Source organism: Exserohilum turcica (assembly GCF_000359705.1).
Source record: "Exserohilum turcica Et28A unplaced genomic scaffold SETTUscaffold_5, whole genome shotgun sequence".
Classification (NCBI taxonomy): Eukaryota; Fungi; Ascomycota; class Dothideomycetes; order Pleosporales; family Pleosporaceae; genus Exserohilum; species Exserohilum turcicum.
The window spans coordinates 301,999-323,816 of NW_007360266.1; the positions used below are offsets into that span (position 1 = coordinate 301,999).

General features: G+C 55.0%; 8 protein-coding genes across 8 annotated transcripts; 5 read left to right on the top strand and 3 right to left on the bottom strand.

Moving 5' to 3' along the window:
- Positions 1-1,335: 1,335 nt before the first annotated feature.
- Positions 1,336-3,069, top strand: SETTUDRAFT_43017 (uncharacterized protein; the record flags this gene model as incomplete). Its single annotated transcript, XM_008030655.1, has 2 exons — positions 1,336-2,030; positions 2,084-3,069. 2 exons carry the CDS (start codon positions 1,336-1,338, stop codon positions 2,727-2,729), a joined length of 1,341 nt encoding a protein of 446 aa, XP_008028846.1. The 3' UTR covers positions 2,730-3,069.
- A 240-nt stretch (positions 3,070-3,309) lies between these two features.
- SETTUDRAFT_43018 (uncharacterized protein) lies at positions 3,310-5,405 on the top strand (the record flags this gene model as incomplete). The annotated part of the gene is made up of 5 exons (XM_008030656.1): positions 3,310-3,357; positions 3,408-3,417; positions 3,612-3,693; positions 3,743-4,214; positions 4,264-5,405. 5 exons carry the CDS (start codon positions 3,310-3,312, stop codon positions 5,401-5,403), a joined length of 1,752 nt encoding a protein of 583 aa, XP_008028847.1.
- Positions 5,406-6,113: 708 nt separating this feature from the next.
- On the bottom strand, positions 6,114-7,620 carry SETTUDRAFT_164576 (uncharacterized protein). The gene is made up of 3 exons (XM_008030737.1): positions 7,498-7,620; positions 7,147-7,387; positions 6,114-7,062 (listed from the first exon to the last, which is right to left on the bottom strand). The coding sequence occupies exons 1-3, from the start codon at positions 7,526-7,528 to the stop codon at positions 6,279-6,281; spliced, it is 1,056 nt and encodes a 351-aa protein (XP_008028928.1). The 5' UTR covers positions 7,529-7,620; the 3' UTR covers positions 6,114-6,278.
- A 1,143-nt stretch (positions 7,621-8,763) lies between these two features.
- SETTUDRAFT_164578 (uncharacterized protein) lies at positions 8,764-10,851 on the bottom strand. The gene is made up of 5 exons (XM_008030738.1): positions 10,749-10,851; positions 9,548-10,620; positions 9,349-9,498; positions 9,204-9,302; positions 8,764-9,148 (listed from the first exon to the last, which is right to left on the bottom strand). The coding sequence occupies exons 1-5, from the start codon at positions 10,840-10,842 to the stop codon at positions 8,936-8,938; spliced, it is 1,629 nt and encodes a 542-aa protein (XP_008028929.1). The 5' UTR covers positions 10,843-10,851; the 3' UTR covers positions 8,764-8,935.
- Positions 10,852-12,902: 2,051 nt separating this feature from the next.
- SETTUDRAFT_164579 (uncharacterized protein) lies at positions 12,903-13,963 on the bottom strand. Its single transcript, XM_008030739.1, has one exon. It carries the CDS (start codon positions 13,934-13,936, stop codon positions 13,010-13,012), a length of 927 nt encoding a protein of 308 aa, XP_008028930.1. The 5' UTR covers positions 13,937-13,963; the 3' UTR covers positions 12,903-13,009.
- Positions 13,964-15,362: 1,399 nt separating this feature from the next.
- SETTUDRAFT_164580 (uncharacterized protein) lies at positions 15,363-16,066 on the top strand. The gene has a single exon (XM_008030740.1). It carries the CDS (start codon positions 15,713-15,715, stop codon positions 15,929-15,931), a length of 219 nt encoding a protein of 72 aa, XP_008028931.1. The 5' UTR covers positions 15,363-15,712; the 3' UTR covers positions 15,932-16,066.
- Positions 16,067-16,147: 81 nt separating this feature from the next.
- Positions 16,148-18,082, top strand: SETTUDRAFT_21815 (uncharacterized protein; the record flags this gene model as incomplete). Its single annotated transcript, XM_008030524.1, has 6 exons — positions 16,148-16,550; positions 16,609-16,800; positions 16,849-17,183; positions 17,235-17,368; positions 17,417-17,824; positions 17,899-18,082. The coding sequence occupies 6 exons, from the start codon at positions 16,148-16,150 to the stop codon at positions 18,080-18,082; spliced, it is 1,656 nt and encodes a 551-aa protein (XP_008028715.1).
- A 2,494-nt stretch (positions 18,083-20,576) lies between these two features.
- SETTUDRAFT_82774 (uncharacterized protein) lies at positions 20,577-21,703 on the top strand (the record flags this gene model as incomplete). Its single annotated transcript, XM_008030707.1, has 6 exons — positions 20,577-20,714; positions 20,775-20,833; positions 20,886-20,931; positions 20,993-21,150; positions 21,201-21,312; positions 21,380-21,703. Coding segments are annotated over 6 exons (837 nt in total), but the record flags the coding sequence as incomplete, so codon positions are not given.
- Between the last annotated feature and the right edge of the window lie 115 nt (positions 21,704-21,818).

Below are 21,818 nucleotides of genomic sequence, written 5' to 3' on the forward strand. Positions count from 1 at the left end.
CGACGCCGAGCACTAGGCCGTTCGACTCGAGCCCTCTATCTGGACGTCGCCCGAGCGGCCCTGCCGCCCCAGCCATGGATGGAGCTACGTGATATCTGGCATATTGCTCCATATTGGCTGCCCGCCGCGTTACAGCGTGCGACGCCCTGGCCTGCCCGTGATTCCACACCCCCCCAGCTGCGCCTTGCGAAACCCGCCCGCTGTTGTTTGTCAAGTCTTTTTACCCGGCCGCCCTCGAGCATGCGTCGTGACTGACGCCCACGAAAACACGCCGACGCCCGCAGCAAGTGGGCGCGCTTGAGCGAGCCCGTGTGAGACAGAGCAGCGAGCGAGACTGCCTGCCGTGGCTTGCGCACTGCCCGCTGCCTGGGCCACGCCAAAACCATCTCACGCCTCGTCTCACGCTCAGTCTCGTCCAAAATGCACTGCTGCATGTGCCTGCGAACGCGGTGAAGAGACAAAGTGGATGCCCGCAGAGACCAGCAGCACATGCGTCAGCTAGCCCGCCCTCTTTGTCGCCCTTTGCACGCGTCCATGTCCACAGGCAGCCAAAAAAAAAGGATGTGGACAGAAGGGGAGCAATGTAGTATGAATCAAGCACGAATAAGCAAATCAAATTCATATCACATACACACACACACACACACACACACACACACACACACACATCCATACATACGCACCCATAATCTCGACGCTGGCAAATGGCTGCAAGCAACCAGCGCCGCCCTTCACATCGCTTCGCACCAGCCCACACGTCAGAATCTGGGGGTCCACGACTAGCCGTCCGCCAAGTTCGGATCCACACATCACGCAGCATCCATCGCTGCACTTATCGCTGTCCTGGTCAGATTTTATGCTCCGAGCCGGCTACGCTTGACGGTTGGCGTGAGGCTTGCCAGTGAACAGGGTGCCTGCGGGTCCGCCCCGGTCTGCATCCTGTCCTCTTCCCGGGCGGCCGTTGTTTTAACGCGTCTGGGCGTCTCTCCACCTTAACGTCGCCATTACTGAAAAGACGCTGCCGGGCGGCGATCTGCCTGCTGGCGATCCAGATATGTACAGGGCCGCCTACAAGGGCTCTTCCGTTATAAACCACTCATGCCGCCACACTAACAGCAATGCCTCATTCCTGACGTCCTGTCCAACTCTGCACCACGCCCTGGCCCTCCCAGATTCTGAAAAGAGCCTCCAGTCTGAACACAAACGTGATCCAAATGCGGCTTCGTGCATCGTGTCCTGCCCCGGGCAAATAATAATACACGCATGTCCCAACCACCTTCTCTCCCCCCACCCCCGTTGCTCCCTCTCGCAACATCTGCTCGACCGCCTCCAAACATGACCGAGACGCAGAAGCCTCCCGTCTTCTCGCCCCCAGGCTTTCTCGACTACTCCCATCGCCGCCTGCCCCCGCTGGAGATCCCGCCAGACGCTGTACCACCACGGCCGGATCACCACTTCCGCTCCCCCATCAACAAACTACCATCGATTCACTCGGGACTGCCTCCACGGCACGACTACCCGCAGCCGCCTCCCACACATAGACCATCAGCCCTCGTGGACAAGTTGTTCCAGCCTGCCAATCCCTATACCCCGCCCAGGTCCGACCCACCCTACTCCCCCCAGCAATACGGACCACCCATTTCACCACGATCAGAGTATGACAGCAGAGGGCCGCGAAGACTGCCAGAACATCGCTATTCCTACGAGGAACACCGTCATGTTCAGCACCATGCGCATCCTGAAAAAACATACTCGGCACTTGCTTCGCCAATAGAATCATCGCACCAGAGAGCTTACGCCCCTCTCCCCTCACCTGGATACACTCCCAGCTACGCGTCAAGCAGCAATCCGTATCGAGGCTCTGTCGGTTCGCAGCAACATGCGCACTCGCAGCGGGGTTCCATAGCAGGGCCCATTGGCTCGGTTCCATACCCAGAGTCTTCGACAGCTGCTGCCCCTCCAGCCCGCAAACCACAGCGGACTATCCCATTACCGGGCTCCATACCACAGCCCGTGTACAACGAGCAACTGTAAGTGTGTCCCTTTTCTGCAGGCCGAGGCGAAGCTCAACTGACACATGCAGGAACCTCAACTATGAGCTCCGAGTGCGGCAGCAACCCATTGCGGCGCGAGCGTGCGGGTTCGGCGAACGCGACCGGAGGGTGATTGACCCTCCACCCATCATCCAGCTACTTGTGACCGACCCAAAGACGGGTGCCCCCGAACAGGAAGAACTGCGCTACTCACTAAACGTTGTTCATTGCACGCTTTGGAATGCAGAGGGCACCAACGAAGAAACCGCGCTGATACAACCCGACCGACGAACGACACGACGGCTAATGGGTCAGCTGGTGGCTTCTCCGTCAGTTGCAAAAGACGAGCACGACGTCGAAGGGTGTTTTTTCTGCTTCCCAGATCTTTCTTGCCGCACTCATGGCAAATACCGACTCCGCTTTGTACTCATGCGCATCGATCCCATGAACCTCCATGTGGGAGGCTTCTCGCCAATACTCACAGAAGTCTTGAGCGATGTCTTTACCGTCTATACGGCCAAAGATTTCCCCGGCATGCGACCGAGCAGCGCTCTGACCAGGGCACTAAAGTTGCAAGGCTGTAACATCCAGGTCAAGAAGGGAAACGAGAAGGCGCTTGCTCGTAAGCGACTCACTGCAAGCCAAGAGCACGATAACGCAGATGAAGAGGACATGAAGAGGCGGCGCAGGGAGTAATGGCACGACGACTGCCTCTGCAGTAGTGGTTTTTGGCGCACGCATCTTTCTTTCCCGTGGTAATCAGGGATATCTGAAGCAATTTTTTTCCACAGATACTGATTCGCATATTGACGACGTCACGAACGGACTGCATTCCCTCGGGCAAACTTTGATTGTAGTTTTACGCTTCTTCCTTTTACGGCGGCGGCAGCGAGGCGGTTTGATGCGGCCTTTTGCGCAGTACAAAAGGTGTTGGCGGACTCGATTGCGGCGGCCATTTTATAATGCATTTCTGATTGTAGCGACGACCAGCACGATACCATTTCATAGCCCGTAGTTTCTCACATAATAGAAGGCGTTGAGCAACGCAGACGAAGATGGCCTGATGCAGTGCAGGTGAAGTGTGGTCGAGGTTGGCTGTGGGTGGAGGCTCAAGATTCGCGCGCCTCGAGCGACGCTAGCCTTGGGCGTTGCAGCCCCACTTGCAAAAGGGTCCATGCGCCGATTTTCTTTCAAGTTGACGCTGTGCGAAATCTCAACGCTCCTTCCTTCCCTCCCCTTCCCCACAAGCAAATAAGCCACTGAAAAAAGCAGCATCATGAAGTACGTGCTCGTGTCTGGCGGCGTCATCAGCGGCGTGGGGAAGGTAAGCTGCAGGTTGCCGCGCCTTTGATCACCACTAATGCGTAAAAACAGGGTATCATAGGTAAGCGCTTTGGAACGAGTGACACAATCTTGCCAAAGACGTGGGATTCTCAATAGCTATACACAATGCCTCTGCAGAGAGCCCCGCATCTACCAGGAGACATGGGCTGACGCACGTGTTTCAGCATCGTCGACCGGCCTTTTGCTCAAAACCATTGGTCTCAAGATAAGTACTATGGACTCTTCGCCAGCCAGCCAAACTGACTTCTCGGCACGTATCGTCGATCAAGGTCGACCCATACCTCAATGTCGATGCGGGAACCATGAACCCCAAGGAGTATGCTTCACCATAACCAGCACAGCCCCAGAAACTAAACCGCAGACAGGCATGGCGAAGTCTTCGTCCTCTCCGACGGCGGTGAAGTCGACCTCGATCTCGGCAACTACGAGCGCTACCTCAACATCACTCTGACCCGCGACAACAACATCACCACGGGCAAAATCTACCAGCACGTCATCGAGCGCGAGCGCAAGGGCGACTACCTGGGTAAAACAGTGCAGGTCGTCCCCCACATCACAGATGCGATCCAAGACTGGATCGAGAGGGTCGCTCGCATTCCGGTCGACGACTCGGGCGAGGAGCCTGACGTCTGTATAATTGAGTTGGGTGGTACTGTGGGCGATATCGAGAGCATGCCGTTTGTCGAGGCTATGAGCCAGCTGAGGAGGCGTGCGGGCAAGAACAACTTTATGCAGATTCATGTCTCGTACGTGCCCGTCATTCACGGAGAGCAGAAGACAAAGCCCACGCAACAGGCCATCAAGGCGGTACGGAGCAACGGTCTGATTCCGGATTTGGTATGTTTTGGAGGAGCCACTGCTGGGAATCTGTACCTGACAAGCCCAGATTGCCTGCCGTTGCGAACGCGAACTAGAGGCCTCAGCCGTGGAAAAGATTGCCCACTTCTGCCAAGTCGAAAACGAGCAGGTCCTCGTTGTCAGGGACATGCCATCGATTTACCAAGTCCCCATGCTTCTTGAGCAGCAAAGACTAATCCCCATGCTTCGCCAGTTCCTTGCCCTTGAACAGGCCAACATATCTCCTCAGATGTTGCAAAAAGGCAACCACACCTGGTCGCAATGGCAGTCGCTTACCGGTACCGACACGCGCTTCTATGACCCCGTGACGATTGCCCTCGTTGGCAAGTATGTCGAACTCCAAGACTCGTATCTTTCCGTGATTAAAGCTTTGGAGCACTCGACGATGCGATGCAGGAAGAAGCTAGACATTCGCTGGGTTGACTCGGATCATCTGGAGGCAAAGTGCCAGCAGACGGACCCAGCAAAATTCCACAACGCTTGGCACGAGGTTGTCAAGGCTTCGGGTATCCTTGTTCCTGGAGGCTTTGGTCAGCGTGCTACCGAAGGCATGATTGCCGCAGCCACGTGGGCGCGTGAGAACAAGAAGCCGTACTTGGGTGTTTGCCTTGGTATGCAGATTGCCGTCATTGAGTATGCCCGCAATGTCTGTGGCATCAAGGACGCTACTTCAGAGGAGTTTCATGGAGAGGCTCAGAACAAGCTCATCATGTTTATGCCAGAGGTTGACAAGACCACCATGGGCGCATCTATGCGTCTGGGTCTCCGTCCAACACTGTTCCAGCCTGGCAGCGAGTGGTCGCGTCTGCGCGCTCTTTACGCCGGCAAAGGCGAAATTCTCGAGCGTCACCGCCACCGCTACGAAGTCAATCCCGACTATATTGAGACTCTCGAAAAGGGCGGCTTGAGCTTCGTCGGCAAGGACGAAGCTGGCGTCCGTATGGAGGTTGTGGAGATCAAAGACCACCCCTGGTTTGTCGGTGTCCAATTCCACCCAGAGTACCTTTCTCGCGTTTTGGATCCAAGCAGGCCATACCTGGGCTTTATTGCGGCTAGCGCAGGCATGCTGGACGAGATTACACGCGCCTACCAGAACGGCCCAAATGACGGGCTTGGAGCGGATGTAATTGCAAATGGCGTGAATGGGCTGAAGGTGAATAGCGCGTAGATGTAAGTTTTTTTTTTTTTTTTTTTTTTTTTGAATGGGATGATGAATGAAGAGGTTGTATTATTGGAAACAGCAAACAACGAACAGACAAACAAACAGACGATAGCGTGAACAGCTGTCAGCGCAGGTGGGATTGGCACGCCTACTTCCCCTGTTACGACGAGCCAAGGATGGAGTCGAGGCGTTTTTCTTTTTCTTTTTTTTTTTTTGAGAAATTTGGTTTTACACGATTGGAGTTGGAAGACGATTGATATTTCATGGGCCTTTGACCTGAAGGTGACATGGGACTGGACTACTCGATAGACAGATGCAAGAATCGGGAATGAATGGAAACAAGGAATCAAGAAGATGGGGCGAGTCTTTATTCTACATGTAAGTGTTTTGTGTTTTGACAATTTTCTCTCTCTTATCTTTTCTTCTTCTTCTTCTTCTTCTATATGCGTATGTGTGTATGTGTGTATGTGCGTATGAATTAGTTAGTCCAAGTCCAAAGTCTAATACAGAACGTGTAAACTCTCCTTGGTCTTTAAGTCTGTAAATAAACTTCAAGAGAGACAGAGACAGAGAGAGAGAGAGAGAGAGACAGTGCAGCAATATACGAGCGAGACGAATCAATTCACTCATCATTATCATTGATTGGATGACGGACACGATGATTAATGACTTAGTGGTATTCTTACATATACACGCACAGTAGCAATCTATCTATCCGCATATTAATCATATGCCTTCATCTCTCCACATTTCCATTTGATTTGATTTCTCCAATCTTTGCAAAACAGTGCCGTGACAAAAACTAAGTGACATAATCATGATGGATATTGAAAAAAACGCGAGTATTGGAATCATAACTAGTCATGCGTGTCCCAACTCCCTCACCGCTTCCGACTCATCCAAAACTTCAAAAACTCAACTTTATCCTTGACGCCCAGCCCCACTCTCTTGACTCTGCCCAAGCGCGCCAAATCCTCGGCTACACGCTCGAGTGTTTTTTGCTCGCCCTCGCTGAGTGCTACATGCTCGTCGCCACTGTCCACATCGACATTCATGCCGTTGCTGCCAAATCCGTCTTTGAAATCTGCCTGCTCGAATATGTTGGTGTCGTAGCCGGTGCTCTTTGCGCCGTTGGATGAGGCATCTGCGCGAGCGGGGGCATTCTGATTGGAGTTGTTGTATACGCGCGAGGCGATGCGGACACGCATTTGGTGCGAGGGTTTGCTGAGCAGGCGCCAGAACCAAGAGAGGTAGCCACCGGGGACGGGCGTTGTTACATCCTGGGGTGTGTATCTGAGATTGACGGGGTAGATTTTTGTCTCGCCGTTTGCGCTAAGTAGACTGGGACATAGTGGGAGTATGCCTCTTCCGTTTGTGGTTGTTGTTTCTGGGAAGACACAGATGATTCTGGTCGGGTTCTCCTTGGTGAGTTGTTGGAGGGTTACGAGTTTCGAGGGATCGTTGGGGATCAGAGAGGGCGGAGAAAAGGCAAGTAAGATGGCGCCCAAAAGCGTGATACGTTCGACTTTTCGGTGGTTCGGGTAGGAGCGCGTGAATATTGGCTGGAAGATGCCTGCAAGGTAGAGCGGATCGAGCGGCGAGGTAAAGGACGAAGCGATGATGGTGCCGGGTTTGGGTAAGTTGTTTTTGGCAGAATGCAATTGCCTGTCATGCGGCGGGTCAGTTGTGACTGCGTCCAGAGTTGCTTGTGCCCTCGGAGCTTAATCTTATATGTGCATGTGAACATACCCTCTCTTGACCCCGTCAACCTGCAAGTCGACCCACCACACACCCGGGATACCCAGCATCAACCATAGTACCGCATACTTGACCCTTCTACCCACGGGCAGAAATTCCAGTCCGCAAAAGTATAGCAGCGAAAAGGCAATGACAAAAGGCGTGCGGACACAGAAGAGGAAGATGTATAGCGGCTGCCAGATGATACCAGCGGGCTGTGGTGGGACGGGGAGGAAGGGCGCAATTGCGGTACCTGTTCAACTGTAAGCGTGTGTCTCGATATGCGTCTGCAAGCCTAGTAATATGTCGCGTGCGCATGCTGGCGGAATTGCAGGTTGACGAAGTTTAATTCCATGAACCCACCTTTATCGCGAAACTGGCTGTATTTCTCCATGACGAGTGATTACCAGCAAGCGAACAACGGAAGTTTTGGAGCGACGTGTCACCGAGCCATGCACGGCCAGAATGTGTGTGTGTGTGTGGGTGTTGTTATGTTGTAGAAGAAGAAGAGGAGGAGGATGACGGAGGAAGAGAAGTCAAGGCACAAGGAAAGTTGCTGTACAAGTTTAGTCTTTAGCGACGGAGCAGCGTGGCGAGCGAGGCAGGTAGGGCAGCAGCAGCAGCAGCAGCAGCAGACAAACGAGCCTAAGCGTAGCGTTCAATCATGCACCAAACCAACAACCCCCCCAAAAAAAGTATTTGGCAAAACTCACTGGACTAGAATCTTTCAGCGTGGCGACAAAGGCCGCGGGCATCAGTCTTTGGGCTTGCTTGTGGCGCGGCGCGTGTTGCTTTTGGCGGGACCCAAGACGAGTGGCTGCGTGGGCGTGAACGGCGTGGGTGTGGGCGTCAAGTGCAAGTGCAAGTGCAAGTGCAAGTGGGCAGCATGTGAATGCCAAGCAAAGGGTTTGGCTGCGCATCCAACGTCATCACTGCATGAGCCAATCCAGCCATGCCTCATCTCACACATGGGTCCCAGTGACAATATGCATCCATGTCCTACACGTATTCTAGCCCTCGGCAGTGACATGTGGTTGTGACAACAAAAATGGGTATTGACTCTGCACACGGAGCCGTGCAAGGCCCTCGCAACGTGCCAGCTTGCACGCTCAATTTCTCCACCACCGCACACGCATGTCTGGGGCAATGCGCCTCGACCCACCCCCCCCTCTCTCTCTCTCTCTCTTTCACACACACACTCACTCACTCTCAGCCACGGACACCGGGCTGGCGCGCACCACCTCCACTTTACGCACAAAAAAACAGGAGGACTGGCGCATAACGGCGTCCCTTTTGCTCCAAGAGCACCAAAATAAGCAGTAATATTGGCACATACCCCCCCCTTTTTTCCAACTTAAGCGACGCCTGGCCTTTGAAGGCCTTGTAGTATTTACCATCAATACCATCTCCTTTGTACGTTGTGTTATTTTGTTTGGTTCTGCATTGCTGGCGGGTACAGGCATGGTCTATTCATCTCCCCACGACTGGAGCGTGCATTGGTGCCCCTTGTATCTATCTGCTTTTCGTTTCTTTTTCCTTTTTCTCTGCTTGCTCATGTTTTGTATGGCGAGGCTCACGCGCAAGGCGCCTGCGGACGCATTCAGGTGCTGGTGGGGCCGTACTTGTCAGATCCCTCGCCCACTGAGCCGCGTTTTATGCAGATTAAAAGCTGATTACAAGGTACAGACCAGAAGTAGGACTATCACATCCTACAGTTGCGCCCGAAGAAAAGTGATGTCGGCGCAATGACAGGGGTATGCGCAAAGGGTATCCTCTTTTGTCATTATCATCTCGAGCGTGCTTACAAAGCCACGTCAAGCACCAGACTGACGTCGCTGACTTGCTGGCCCGCGAGATCCTCGAGCACCGGTATCAGGTCGAGGAGTTCGTTGTCGTGTGCGTCAGAGAACCAGCTGCTGATGGGGACGGCGTGTTGCGGATGGAAGATGTACGAGGTAGGCGAGTTGTCGATGATGATGGTGTCCTTGAGGTCGCGGCCAATCTGCGAAAGGTCCTGCAGGGTGTTAGCGCGTTATATGCAAGTAGCAGTCGGCACATCTTGTCCTGACCTTTACGTAGTTGCCCTGATGGTTGTAGCAACTTTCGCGGAAAAGCCGGTGGTGAACAACGCCGTGGATGTCGAGCTGGTCGAGGAGAGGGTCACCGTACTGCAGCTGTTAGCTAGATATTTGCAACAATAGGCATGTAACGTACTTTGGAAACGGATGCCGTGAAGACGACAACCTCGTACAGCTCGCCCACTCGCTTCATGAACTGGTCCACGCCCGGTCGCTTGATGACATAGACGTTGTGGTACTGGCCTTCAATCTCCACAGGGATAGTGAAGTCTGCTTGGTGCAGAATCTGACGAGGTTAGCAAATAGAAACATGGGTCCTGGTCGTGTGGACATACCTTGAAGCTGCTATGGACCAGGGTCTCGTCGAGGTCGAGAACCAGACACTTTTTCCCTTGGAACCTGGGTGCAATGGGCCCCAGGAGGAACTTTTGCTCTTCGGGGGCTTCGCCAACGTCGGCGCTCTGGTCCTGCACAGCAACCTGTCGCTCGGCGAGCGGTGGCGGAGGAGGCAAATCGACCTTTGCCTGCTCAGCGTCGGCTCCGGCGGCCGTCTCGCCCTCGTGAGGGACGTCGTTGGACGAAAGGGGGACATCCTTCATCTCAATGTCGTTGTCAATCTGCTTCTGCTCCTCCGTCTGGTCCTCTATTATGCGCTGCTGCTCGGCCGAGGGGCGGGGCAGGACTGGGGTAGCGACAGGCGTCGGGTTCGTCACGTTGATCTGAGGGTGGCCCGTCTGCAGTGTGGCGGGCTGAGGCGGAGAAGGAGCTTCTGCTTGCTGTTGTCTCTGCGACGGACTCCTTGTCACCACCTGGGGACCATTTTCAGCAGCGGGTTGCTCGGCTGTGCCATCGCCGTTGTTGGGCTTGTCGGCAGACGTGGGCGCCAATGCGTCGGCGCCCGTCTTCTCGTCGAGCGGCTCCTTGGAGTCAATTTTACTGGACTCGGCGACGACTGGCTCCTGCTTCTTGACGGGCGTCGACTGCGAGGTGCGTCCAGCGGGCACCTTTTGGGCCTGCTTGACATTCTCGGGAGGCGTCGAGTCGCCCGTCAAGCGAGACTCCTTGGGGGCAAAGCAGGGCAGGCAAGACAGCAGACCGCCCTTGCGTGTCTTGCTCCGCGTCGACGCTGGGCGGTTCGGGGCGGCGGGGACCGGGGGCGGCTGCTCCGTCTTCTCGGAGGCGGCAGCACGTGGCTGAGAGCGTTTGCTGCTCGCCGTGCTGGCAGCCCGTCGTTTGCCCATGAGGCTGCGCTTGGAGCCTCGTCCTACGCTCTCGGCGTCGGCGGCCGTGGTTGCGCCACTGAGACCCGTGGTGGGCGTGTGGGAGTCGGTCGACTGCTGGGGGCCAGACTGGGGGACGCCGAGGAGGGAATGCTTCTGCTTGGAGTCACTGGCGTCGGTCGAGGGGCCTTGGGACGATGAGTTAGCGGGGGGAGGAGGACACAGGAGGGCGAGGGCAGGTCGGGGAGGGATTGTTGGGCGTCGCGTCCGGGAGGTCTTGGCTGGCGCGAGACGCAAGCAAATTTACATGACATACCGTTGGCGCTGGCGTGGTCGGCGGGACCTCGAGCCTTGTCGGTGGTGGACGGGGCGGATGCGTCAGCAGGTGGCTGCGTCGGATCGGAACTCATTCTTTTTTTTCTGTGCTCGGATGGCGTCTGGAGAGCGGGCGCGCGAGAGGCGACGGGGGAAGAGTGGCGATGGGGCAGGCAGCGAGGGAGGGCGGGAGCTCCGGGGGGGTTGTCGCGTGGAGGAGCGGCCTCGTGCGTGGCTCGCAGCGGGCAAGGCGAGGCGAGGCGAGGGCGGGCGAGTGAGCGAGTGAGCGAGTGAGCGAGCGGTTGCTGTGTGTGTGGGCAGGACAGGACAGGGCAGAGCAGGGCAGGGCAGGGCAGGACAAAGGACGGGATGGGTCAGCGGTCGCGGCTTCTTCTTCTTCTTCTTCTTCTTCTTCTTCTTCTTCTTCTTCTGCTTCTTCTGCTTCTTCTGCTTCTTCTGCTTCTGCTGGTTCGTCTTCTTCCTCGTCGTCGTCGTCGTCGTCTTCTTTCTCTTCCTCTTCTGGCACAATGGGGAGGGGGGCCCGGTCGCGGCTGCTCGATCAAGGCGCGAGATGGAAGGCGCGGTCGCGAGGTCGCGCAGCTTGAGAGGGGGAAGTCGCTATCGTCGAGGGCGCTCGAGGAGGGAAAGGGCAGCTGGGGAGGGGAGGGGGGGAAGGAGCTTGGATCCACTGGTGCTTGCTTGCTTGGGGGTGAGGCTGGTTCGCTAAGACGGGCGGAAATGAGACGCCGTCTTTCACCGTCATCAGCGCCAATGCTCCACAGGCTACGACGTCGACGAAGCACCAATTCAGCGGCACCGACGCCTCCCACAGACCTGTCGCCGCGCCTGGACAAGGGATGCGGCTCTAGTGCGCTGCGTCCCTGGCCACGCTCACGGCCGCTGCTGCTGCTGCTGCTGTTGCTGTTGCTGTGTCGCGCGGGCGCTCTTTGCTTTTGCTGCCTGGGCGTGGGTGAAGAAGGGCCACCACCACGGGCGCGCGCGACAGGGGCCATCTCTTTATGGGGGGGGGGTGCGAGGCGCCAACACCAGGACCATTAGCACTAAGACTCGTCGAGACGGGCGCGAGGCATCTCTCGTCCAAGTGCATCTCTCGTCCAAGTGCATCCAAGTGCATCCAAGTGCCCCCAATCAGATGCCCCACGCTCGCATTATTGGGCATAGCGCTCGGGGGGGAAAGGAAATGAGGAGCCAAGGCCCTGTCTGCCCTGCCATGCCCTACCGGTAGTGAGGTGCCCATGAACAAGATGCCTGGCGTGTGGCAGCCATGGCCAGATTAGCCAGATGAGTGGCAGCCAACCGCGCCGCCGCCGCCGTCTGGTCGCTCGACTCGCTCGACTCGCTGGCCAGGCCCGGACATGCTTTGCGCCCTGGCATATATATATATGTGTGTGTATATATATACTCGTGCCAGTGCCCTCATCTAAGCACACACTAGCTATACACACAACATCGACTGCAGGCCGCGCGACCGTTCGTGCGGCCGCCAGCGTGAGCCAAGGCGGTCGCTTGCTCGCTCGCAGTCGCTCGCAGTCGACTCAGGCCTAGCCGCCATGGCACGGGCTCCCCTCGCTTGGCTGCCCAATCACAGGCCCCCTTGTGCCGCCACAGAGTGGCTCGCTCCATATTGCCCACCGCACTGGCACTCTTCCTCCACCTCCTCCACCTCCTCCTCCTCATCCTCCTCATCCTCCTCATCCTCCTCATCCTCCTCATCCTCCTCATCCTCCACCACCCTTTTTCGCCCCAGCACCGGCACGCCCCATTCCCAACCCACCAGCCACCCTCAACACTCGCTCTCACTCTCACCCGCTCACCTGCTCATTCGCTCACCCCTTCACTCGCTCACTCACCCCCCCCCCACGTCCCAGCAAGCAATGCGCACCACACCCTCAAGAACCCCCGTCCCCTCCCCTCCACTCCCCTCCCCTCGCTGCTGTCACATGTCAAAAGCACGTCGCGTTCCACTGTGGCAAGGGCGGTGCAAGAGCGGCCCGTCGCACGTCGAGGTCATCCCGCGCCGATCTTGCAACTTTATGCTGCCCCATCCATGTCCACATCGTCACAAGGCCAACGTCTTCTCGCAGTGCCCAGTGGCACCCCAACCCCGACAATGCACACCACACACACACACATCGGATTATGAAGCCATGACTAACGCACCAGAGCTTGGCGCGAACCAGTCTTTTCAACCATGCCGACTAGCGGGCGGTCTGCTTAAATACACTTGTGTACCATCTGACCTCAAGCCTTGGGGTAGCGGCTCGAGCTAACCTCGTCCACGCCCACTTGAGCACTCTTCACCTCGTAGTCTTTGGACGATTTGGAAGTATGCTCCTCGCCCTCCGCGATGCGGCTCGGAGCACGCATGGGGATTCCGCCTTGCCGGCACAGCTCCTCTTCCGACTCGGTCGCCGTGATGCCTTGCTCCAACTGCGTAATGCTCCCACGTCTGCCCTTCTTGCCATTCATTGCCCGGTAGGGCCCGTCTCCTGACCCAAAGGTCCTCATGCGGTTGAACGATGAGCCCTTGGACCCTTTCTGACCTGAGTACCCTTCGGCACGCCCGGAACCGGTTGGGTTCTTGCCCGTGATGCGAACCCATAGCGACTTGAGACTGGGCAAGTTGACGGAAATAATGGCAAACTGGATTTCGAGCGCGGCAACAATGACCATCTTTCCAAGCACCCACGACGAATCTTTTGATGTACCCAGTTCCAACAGAGGCGAAAGCCGGCAGCAAGCAATGATGACAGAACTGCTGCCAAATGCAACCAGGCTAATGACCGTCGCCTTGTGCCGAAACGACATTTGCAGGCTCCACAGAGTGGAAACGGGAATCAAGAGGATGAAAATGTCTTCGAAGATGTTCTGTGTTGGTGTTAGTCTGCAGTCTACATGACAAGACGGAAGCTTTACCAGGATGGACGGCACGAGGAGAACAGCCATGGTGGGAATGCATTTGGCGCCTGGAATCGAGCCTGGCTTGAGGATGGCCTCGAATGGAACGCACTGGAAGCATGCCAAGAAGCTGGTTGTGCATGTCAGCCTCGAAGCCTGGTCCAAGGCAATGCAATACAATACGTACACGTTGATGATGAGGATAGCCGTGTTGAACCCGCCCGCAATGTGGATGGCCATGCGGAACCCGCGCTTGGGAGAGAGGCGCATGTAAAAGAGAAGAAAGGCCGATTTGATGACCCAGTGAACACAGTAATAGACGATTTCTTCAATAAACAGCCACTGTGCCCCTTTTCAGCATGACGCACAGCGAATCTGGCTTGTGTTAGCATACCTTTGTGATTTCCAGCTTCTGGGTAATGGTCAGGGTGTCTATGTGACTGCATGACTGGTGAGCACGAGTCCAACGAGCAGCCAACCAACAGGGGCTAACCGTACAGTCCACAACCCCAGTACAGAAACATGTGCAGCACGACTTGCTGGCCAATGCTAAATATCTTTTGCCCTCGTCGTTAGTCATGCATGGTGCTGTGGTGCAGTGAGTAGGCATGCATACAAGAATCAAGAAGGCAAAATTATCGTCCCACCCCCACAGGTGCAGGATATAGCGGCGGCAGTAGAAGCGAAGGAAAATGGACAGAGTACCAAAGAAAAAAGAAACATAGGCAAAGGCGTAGGCCAGTGGCTGGAGATTGGTGAGTCCCATGGTCGGAATGGCCTGCGGAATAATCGACCAGAGGACGGCGACTTCTTAAAAACCGCAACACAGGGCCACTCCAACAAGCCCAACGACGATCAGTGTGCCAATGTGGACGTGTTGGGCCGGATGACAGTTTCGAAACCTTGTCTGTTTTCCCCATGGCCACGGGCTCGCAGCATGGGGGGTTGGTGCTGTAGCATTAGTACTGTCCATCCGAGATGCACAAACAAGGCAAAGACGAGCAAGATAACAGACAAAAGCGCCGAGGACGGCCTTGTGCAGTCGTCTACAAAGACATGCGGCCATTGGCTCGAGCCGTGGGAAAGTCGCCATTACCCGGCCCTGGGCATTAATGCACCGCCAAAGTCATGGCCGTTGGACTACTGCACGTACGTCATGCCCGGCATCGGCTGCACGTACTTGTACTGCTCGGTGCTTTTTTGTATGCGGCATAGTTTGCTGGCAGGCCTTTGGTGTTGGCTACATGTTGGAGTTTTGGATGCGAGTGCGCCACAGAGCAAGATCGGCAGAAGTTTATATTTATATATACATATACGCGTCAAATGCGTCTGTGTCTGTCTCTCTGCATGTACAGATACAGTTCCGTGCCGCCAACGGTAAGTCCAGAGTCGACAACATGTACGTAGAGCGGCTTCTTTGGGACCACACGGAAACGTCGTCCCCATCCACACAAGTGCCTGCCTTGGTTGCGGCGCTGCGGCTAGGATGGAGGCTGAGAGTAACCAGGACGTTGAAACAAGTGCGGGAGGCAGCGATTCAGCATGCCTGGAACGAGGCTAGCGAGGGGCGTGCCATCGGCCCCGCCTCGCTGCTGAGACAACGTCGTCGTCCCTTTTGCTGCCTCAGCTCGCCTATCACTCCCTTTCCATGCATCCGGCCCACGCCGCGAGAGCCCGCACTCGGATGCCGAGTAGTCGGCCACGGCTTGGATGCACCCGCTGCACCTGAGAATACGACGTCTCTTGCAGCAACCTCGCTGGCCCCACTCCCCGGACCCCTCGTCCCGCCACTCGGCATATCTACCGCCGCCAGGGGACGTGTATTAGTGGTTTTTTTTTCTTTACATACATACATACATACTACTTACATACATACGCGCGAGCTAACACTCTGCCGGAATGCCAATGCGTCCACTGCAGCAATGCCAATATCGGGACGCGTATGTACGTACATGTACACGAACAAACGGCTGCGGGGACAGTGGTCCGCCATAGCACAACGACCGGGGGCGTCCTTACAACGACTGCGAGGCGAGGCCACGCGACATGGCTGCACCCAGCACCGCTTCTGTTGAGACGACCGCAACGAGTGCCGAGGGGAGAACAGTCCGTCCAACGGCCGTATTCCGACAGCTCGACCTGAAAAGCAAAAGCCTCGTTATTTCCAGCCGACGCCGCGGCACAGGTGTCAGACACGCGCTATGTCTGCAACCATATCACACACACACACACACGCACACACACAAGCGTCCAGGGCACTCCTGACCCCGCAGGCCAGGGAATCCGCATGCGTAGTGCCATGCTGGCCACATGGTCTATAATGTGCCAGCTCCGCTCCTGGAAGAGACGCAGTCTCACTCCATTGACCGCATCAGCCTTGCTTGGCTCCTCAACACCCACCTCCCCACCCCCCTTGTTTTTCTTAACCACTTGATACACGTTTCTCGTAACCACTCCCCTGGTACGCCCCTCGCGCATACCATGGACGCTGTCCGAGATGCTGCGCACGAGGCTGCGCAACGCAGTGCGTCTCAAGGCGCTCTAGCAGCCGCCATCCTGGCCATCCTGTTCCACATAGCCATTAACCAGATCGAGTTCGAGTATGTCATGTTCCACTTCATGGCTGCCTACGTGCTCGTCTTCCTCGGCATGGCCTATGTCGTCGGCCTGGTACACGCTTTGCTTTTTGCAGCAAGCTTCAGTGTCGCGTTGCTGGCTAGCATCACCGTCTACCGCCTGCTCTTCCACCGCTGCCGCAAGTTCCCTGGGCCGCTGGCGGCAAAGGTGACCAAGTTCCATGCTGCCAGGCTCGCGGCAAAGGACGTCAAGTATTACAAGGAACTGGAGAAGATGCATGAGCAATATGGCGACTTTGTACGCACGGGTGAGTAGGACTTGTTGGGAATGTCTATACAATGGCGTGTTAACGGCAAACTGTCAAGGTCCACGCGAGATTAGCATCAGACAAAAGTCGGCAGTTCCGGTTCTATACGGCCCCAATTCAGAGTGTCTGAAGTCGACTTGGTACGGCCAGACTGGAAACGACCAGCAAAAATGCTCGATTCACATGACGCGCGACTACAATGGCCATCGTCTGCGTCGCCGGGCTTGGGACCGCGGTTTCTCCATCAAAGGTTTGCACTAATGTACCCCATCTACGAGTCTACTCTAACCTTGCACAGCACTTAGCATGTACGAGCCACGCATCAAGGCCAAGGCAGACGTGTTCAAGAACCAATTGGCTAGCAAAGGAGCAAGCTCCATGGACGCCTCTACCTGGTCAATGTTCTTCAGCTTCGATGTCATGGGCGAAGTCGGCTTCGGCAAAGACTTCAACAACCTCCAGAGTGGCGTTGAGCATGTTGCTATCAAAGGCGTCCATTCTCATATGACTATGCTGGGCATCATGAGCACGGTTCCCTGGCTACTCAACGTCCTCAGCTCCATTCCGGGCGCGGCAGCAGGCTACTCTGACTTTTTCTCGTTTTGCTCCAGCCAGATAAGGGAAAAGCACAAGGTATTTCTCCGTATTGGAGCCGAGTGAGGCGGAACTGCTGACATGCCATAGACCTGGGACAGCGAAAAGTATCCACAGGATGTCATTTCTTGGCTGTTGAAGGCGGCCAAAGAACAAGACGTTTCAGCCCCGCTGAGCGCGGCCGCTTTAGAGGATGACTCGCGAGTCATGATTATCGCTGGAAGGTAACATTTCAGACGAAGCATCCAGGTACCAGGTCTAATCCATTGCAGTGAAACAACCGCCACCACACTTGCAGGCGCTCTCTACTTCATGGCCAAGCATCCTGACAAGCAGAAGAAGCTTCAGCAACTCCTTGATGAAGCTATGCCTGGCGGATACAGCGAGTGGTCATATGAAAAAGTCAAGTCTGTTTCCTACGTCGACGACTTCATCAGTGAGACGCTGCGTCTTCGGCCGGCCTTGTTGACTGGCGGAGCGCGAGAGACTCCAGCAAAGGGTATCCAAGTCGGCGACACATATATTCCCGGCAACACCAATGTCTTTGTGCCAGTGTCACTGATCCAAAAAGACCCAAGATGGTGGCAGCAAGCGGACGAGTTCCTTCCCGAGCGTTTCGGCGAGAAGAAGGTGGAAATGGAGACGGACCAAGCGCCATATATGCCCTTTTCTCTAGGCAAGTATTTCCCATAGCAAAGTAGCAGGTACTTGTTCCTGAATCCCCTTTTACTAACATGCCAACAGGGGCATACAGCTGTCCGGGCAAGAACCTAGCGCAACTAAGCCTGCGCATCTCGCTGTCCATGGTTGCCCAGAACTTTGACGTCTCGTTGGCGCCCGGGGAAACGGGCCAGGCCTTTGAAGACGAGATCCTAGACACCTTCACGGTGACGCTTCCACCTCTGCAGCTAAGATTTACTCCACGGAACAGCGTCTGAATGCGGCAATGACAGGCGTTGGCTCCGACTAGGTACCCGCCTCGCCGTCAAAACTCAGGGGCGCGGAACCCGACGGAAGGTGAACTGGAGTCATCTAGTGTGGATTTGCCCTGGTTTAGGTACGTCTTATAGCTCCGTGGTCAGGCCGATGTCTCGACATTACCAGAGAGAGGGGCAAATAAATGCAACAAAAGAGCACTCTTGCCCCTGTCAGCTTCGGGCTGCTCTCCCGTCCTCGCGACAACCTCGGGTAAGAAGCCGTCGTTGCCGTTGTTGGCCCGCCGCCGTGGCCGTGCATTGTTGTATTGTAACAATTTTTTTTTCTCAATATTATTCTTACTCCAATTTTAAACTTTGGTCATGCGTTTGGACTCCCTGCTTTGAACCTTATGCTGCAACCTGCTACCAAGATCCAGAGTCCCAGATCGCCAAATTACCTTGTCCTGGTCTGGCCTTTACATGCTGACTGCATACGTAGTACGTACGGATATCCGACATGGCAGCCGCATCAATCCACGGGGATGCATGCACCCATGTCTCACCCATTCTCCATAATCCACCTCGATTGCCATTGTCATTGTCGTCACCAAGATCTTCTTTTTTGGGGGTGTGTGGGAGGGGTCTTTCAGGTACACAAAGTTTAATCAACCTTATCTCTGTCTGTCTCACATACACACACACTCTCTCTCTCTGTACCTTGGCTACTTGGCTAAATATATCCTGGCACTGGCATATTGTGTATGGATCTATCCATCTACTTACGAACATAACAAGCCAAAAAAATTGCCATTGGCCCCAACACCACCATTCTTTGCCATGTCCAAACCACCTCATTTTTTTTCTTGCATTACAAATTATTCTTTTCTTTCTTTCGCTCCTTGTTTCTGCCGCTGCCGCTGCCGCTGTTTCCATGTATTGTATCTATATATGTACGTACATAGGTTGACCTGCCGTGCGTGCGTACGTACGTGTATATGTCTCGCATTACGAGCGGTTCAGCTTTGGACAAAGTCTCGCGATGCTCGAGAGTAACGACGCGACATTGGCGATCGGTGGCTGAGATAAACTCTGCTCGGGTTGTGGGGGGAGGGGGGGTATTGCTGAGACACACTCGTATACACGGACACATATGTGCGGGTACGCGGGGAACTGCGCATGCGCATGCACAGGTTTCTCACTGTCCCTTACTATCTCTCTCTCTCTCTCTCTCTCTCTCTCTCTCTCTCGGTGTGTCCATGTCTTTCTCTCCCATGACTACTTACTAACAATCCCGCACGTTGCTTATTTCAGCAAGTAATCAGCAGACCAGTGCCAGGGTGGAGGAGCTGATTGCGAAACTTCGGCTACAGGCAACGGGTTTCTTTTGCCTGGGGGCCGGGGTCGAGAGAGAATAGAGTAAGAGAGCGAGGCGAAAATGGGGAGGGGGGGACATGGGGACATGGGGACGTGGGCGTTAGTTGGGCGTTGGGCCAGCCGCAAGCGTGCATCCAAGGCCGGACGGTTGGAGACGGATGCATGAGCCCGTTTTTTCTCTTCTTAACGCGTCATCTTTCTGCCCCATTTGCTGCGGGACGGTTGATGGTGAAGGAGGGGCGGGTTCCGAGGTCTAGCGACAGCCTAGCCCGTGTGCCCTTTTCGAAATGTTCCCCTCTCTTCCAATCGGGAGTTATGCGCGCGCTTGTGTGTGTATGCGCCTTGTTTGTCAAAAAACTGCCGCCGCCCATGTACTATAGTGGCTGTGAGTTATCATAATGCCATGTTCAATATGACCGGCCTCTCCACCCTCCCCCCGGCCCCCGCGAGTCCCCAATTCTCTGTTCGAATCGAAATTCAGAATCTATCTTTGGGGCGGTTTCGAAACATTGTTGTTGTTATACAGTTGTTGTCTGGGATTCTCTGCTGCTATATGTGAGATTGTACTCGACAACCGAGGAAGAAAAGAAAAGAAAAGAAAAGGGCAGTCATTTCTTTTTTTTGAGGGGTTGAGACAAGAGATTCCAAATATTATTAGCTCTCTTCTAGACACATCGGAAACACGGGGGAGTGGCTTGCTTGAGGAAAAGAAAAGAAAAACAACCTTAATACTCTTTTGCGGAGACGAACGCTTTATCACTTTGGATTCACAGACACAGATATACTTGACAGCACTGGCACCATCGTTTGGGAGGCGAGTCTTTTTTTTGTTTGCAGCCCGTGACGCGTATGGCATTTGGGACATGGCCATGAGAAAGCACACGTGCAAAAGCAACGACGCGGTTTGGAAGGAGAAAGGAGGGGGGGGGGTGTTTAAGATGGTATGAGTGCGAAGCCCGGTGGGCGGGAATTTTGTTCTCTCTCTCTTTCTCTCTTTTAAACTTTTTCCCCCTTCACTCGTTCTTGTGACTTCAATGATAGATCCAAGTCGCCTGGTACTACTGACCGTACTACCATCGACTTGGACTTTCATCGTCCCCCCCACTCTGTATGCTGCGACCACGCCATGGACCCTACGACTAATATTCAGCCGCTTGCGTATTCTGTAGCCTACATTACCTTCTTTATCGGCACCCTGTCCATCTTTCTGCGGTTTTACTGTCGTTACATTGTTCTGCGAACATGGGGGTGGGACGACTACATTGCCGTGGCTATTCTGGTGAGCTTGGGACTGCGACTCAATGTCTAATACAACGGATGAGCTGACGCGAGACTCTAGTTTTTTAGTTTTGCACAGCAAGCCGTCTTGCAGATTTTTCTATATTGGGGCTGTGGACTGTGAGACGTATGCATGCCTCGTGTCGAGATGTGGGTGCTAACGGGACAATAGCCACATGCAGGTTTTGGATTCTTTCCAACAGCTCGAGATTGTAAAGGTGAGAGACTACTGCATTGCAAGAGGAATATTACAGAGGCGTGTTGCTAATGGCAGGGCAGTGGTTGTTTGTCGAGGAGATACTATACTACACTGTTCACTGGGTAATCAAGTCTGCTTTCCTTGTCTTCTACCTCCGGCTGTCGCCTGATAGCGACACATTTCGACAGGCTGTCTATACGGGAGTGGGGTTAAACACTCTTGTGTGGATTACCAGCGTGTAAGTAAACTGGCACGTACGGTTTGAGTAGAGGCTAATTCGTAATCCAGGCTTCTCGCTTGCCTCCAGTGTATGCCTTTTGACGAGATCTTTCATCCAGGCACCCACAAGGATGCAAGCTGCATCAACAAGCTCGTCCTCCACCTGGGACCCTGTGTCCTCGTACGTATCCCGTCTACACGCTCGTCTTTCTGTCCAGCTAAACACCCTGTTGACTAACAAGACACAGAACATCATCGTAGACATATACATTCTGATTCTGCCCATTTCCACAATCTGGAACCTCAAAAATATTTGCATGCGGCGCAAAATCGCCGTCCTCTGCGTCATAGGCTTCGGGGGCATCTCCGTCATCATCGCGTGCTGCCGCATCGCGTTACTGCTGCAACTGGGCTCCTCGCCCGACATGTCGTGGGTGCTGGGCAACATGGTGATTGTGTCAGCGCTCGAGATCCAATCAGCCATTATCGCCGTCAACCTGCCCAGTCTCAAGGCGCTGTGGACAAAGTACACGGGCAGCACGGCGGGCGGGTCGAGCCGCCAGAACCTGCATCGCAAGGCGTACAGGCTGTCGACCATCAGCGGCGATGCATCGTCCAGCGCCAGCGACAGCGAACGCAGAACACGGTGGAGCAAGAGAACGTCGGCGACACGCGATTCCTACTGGG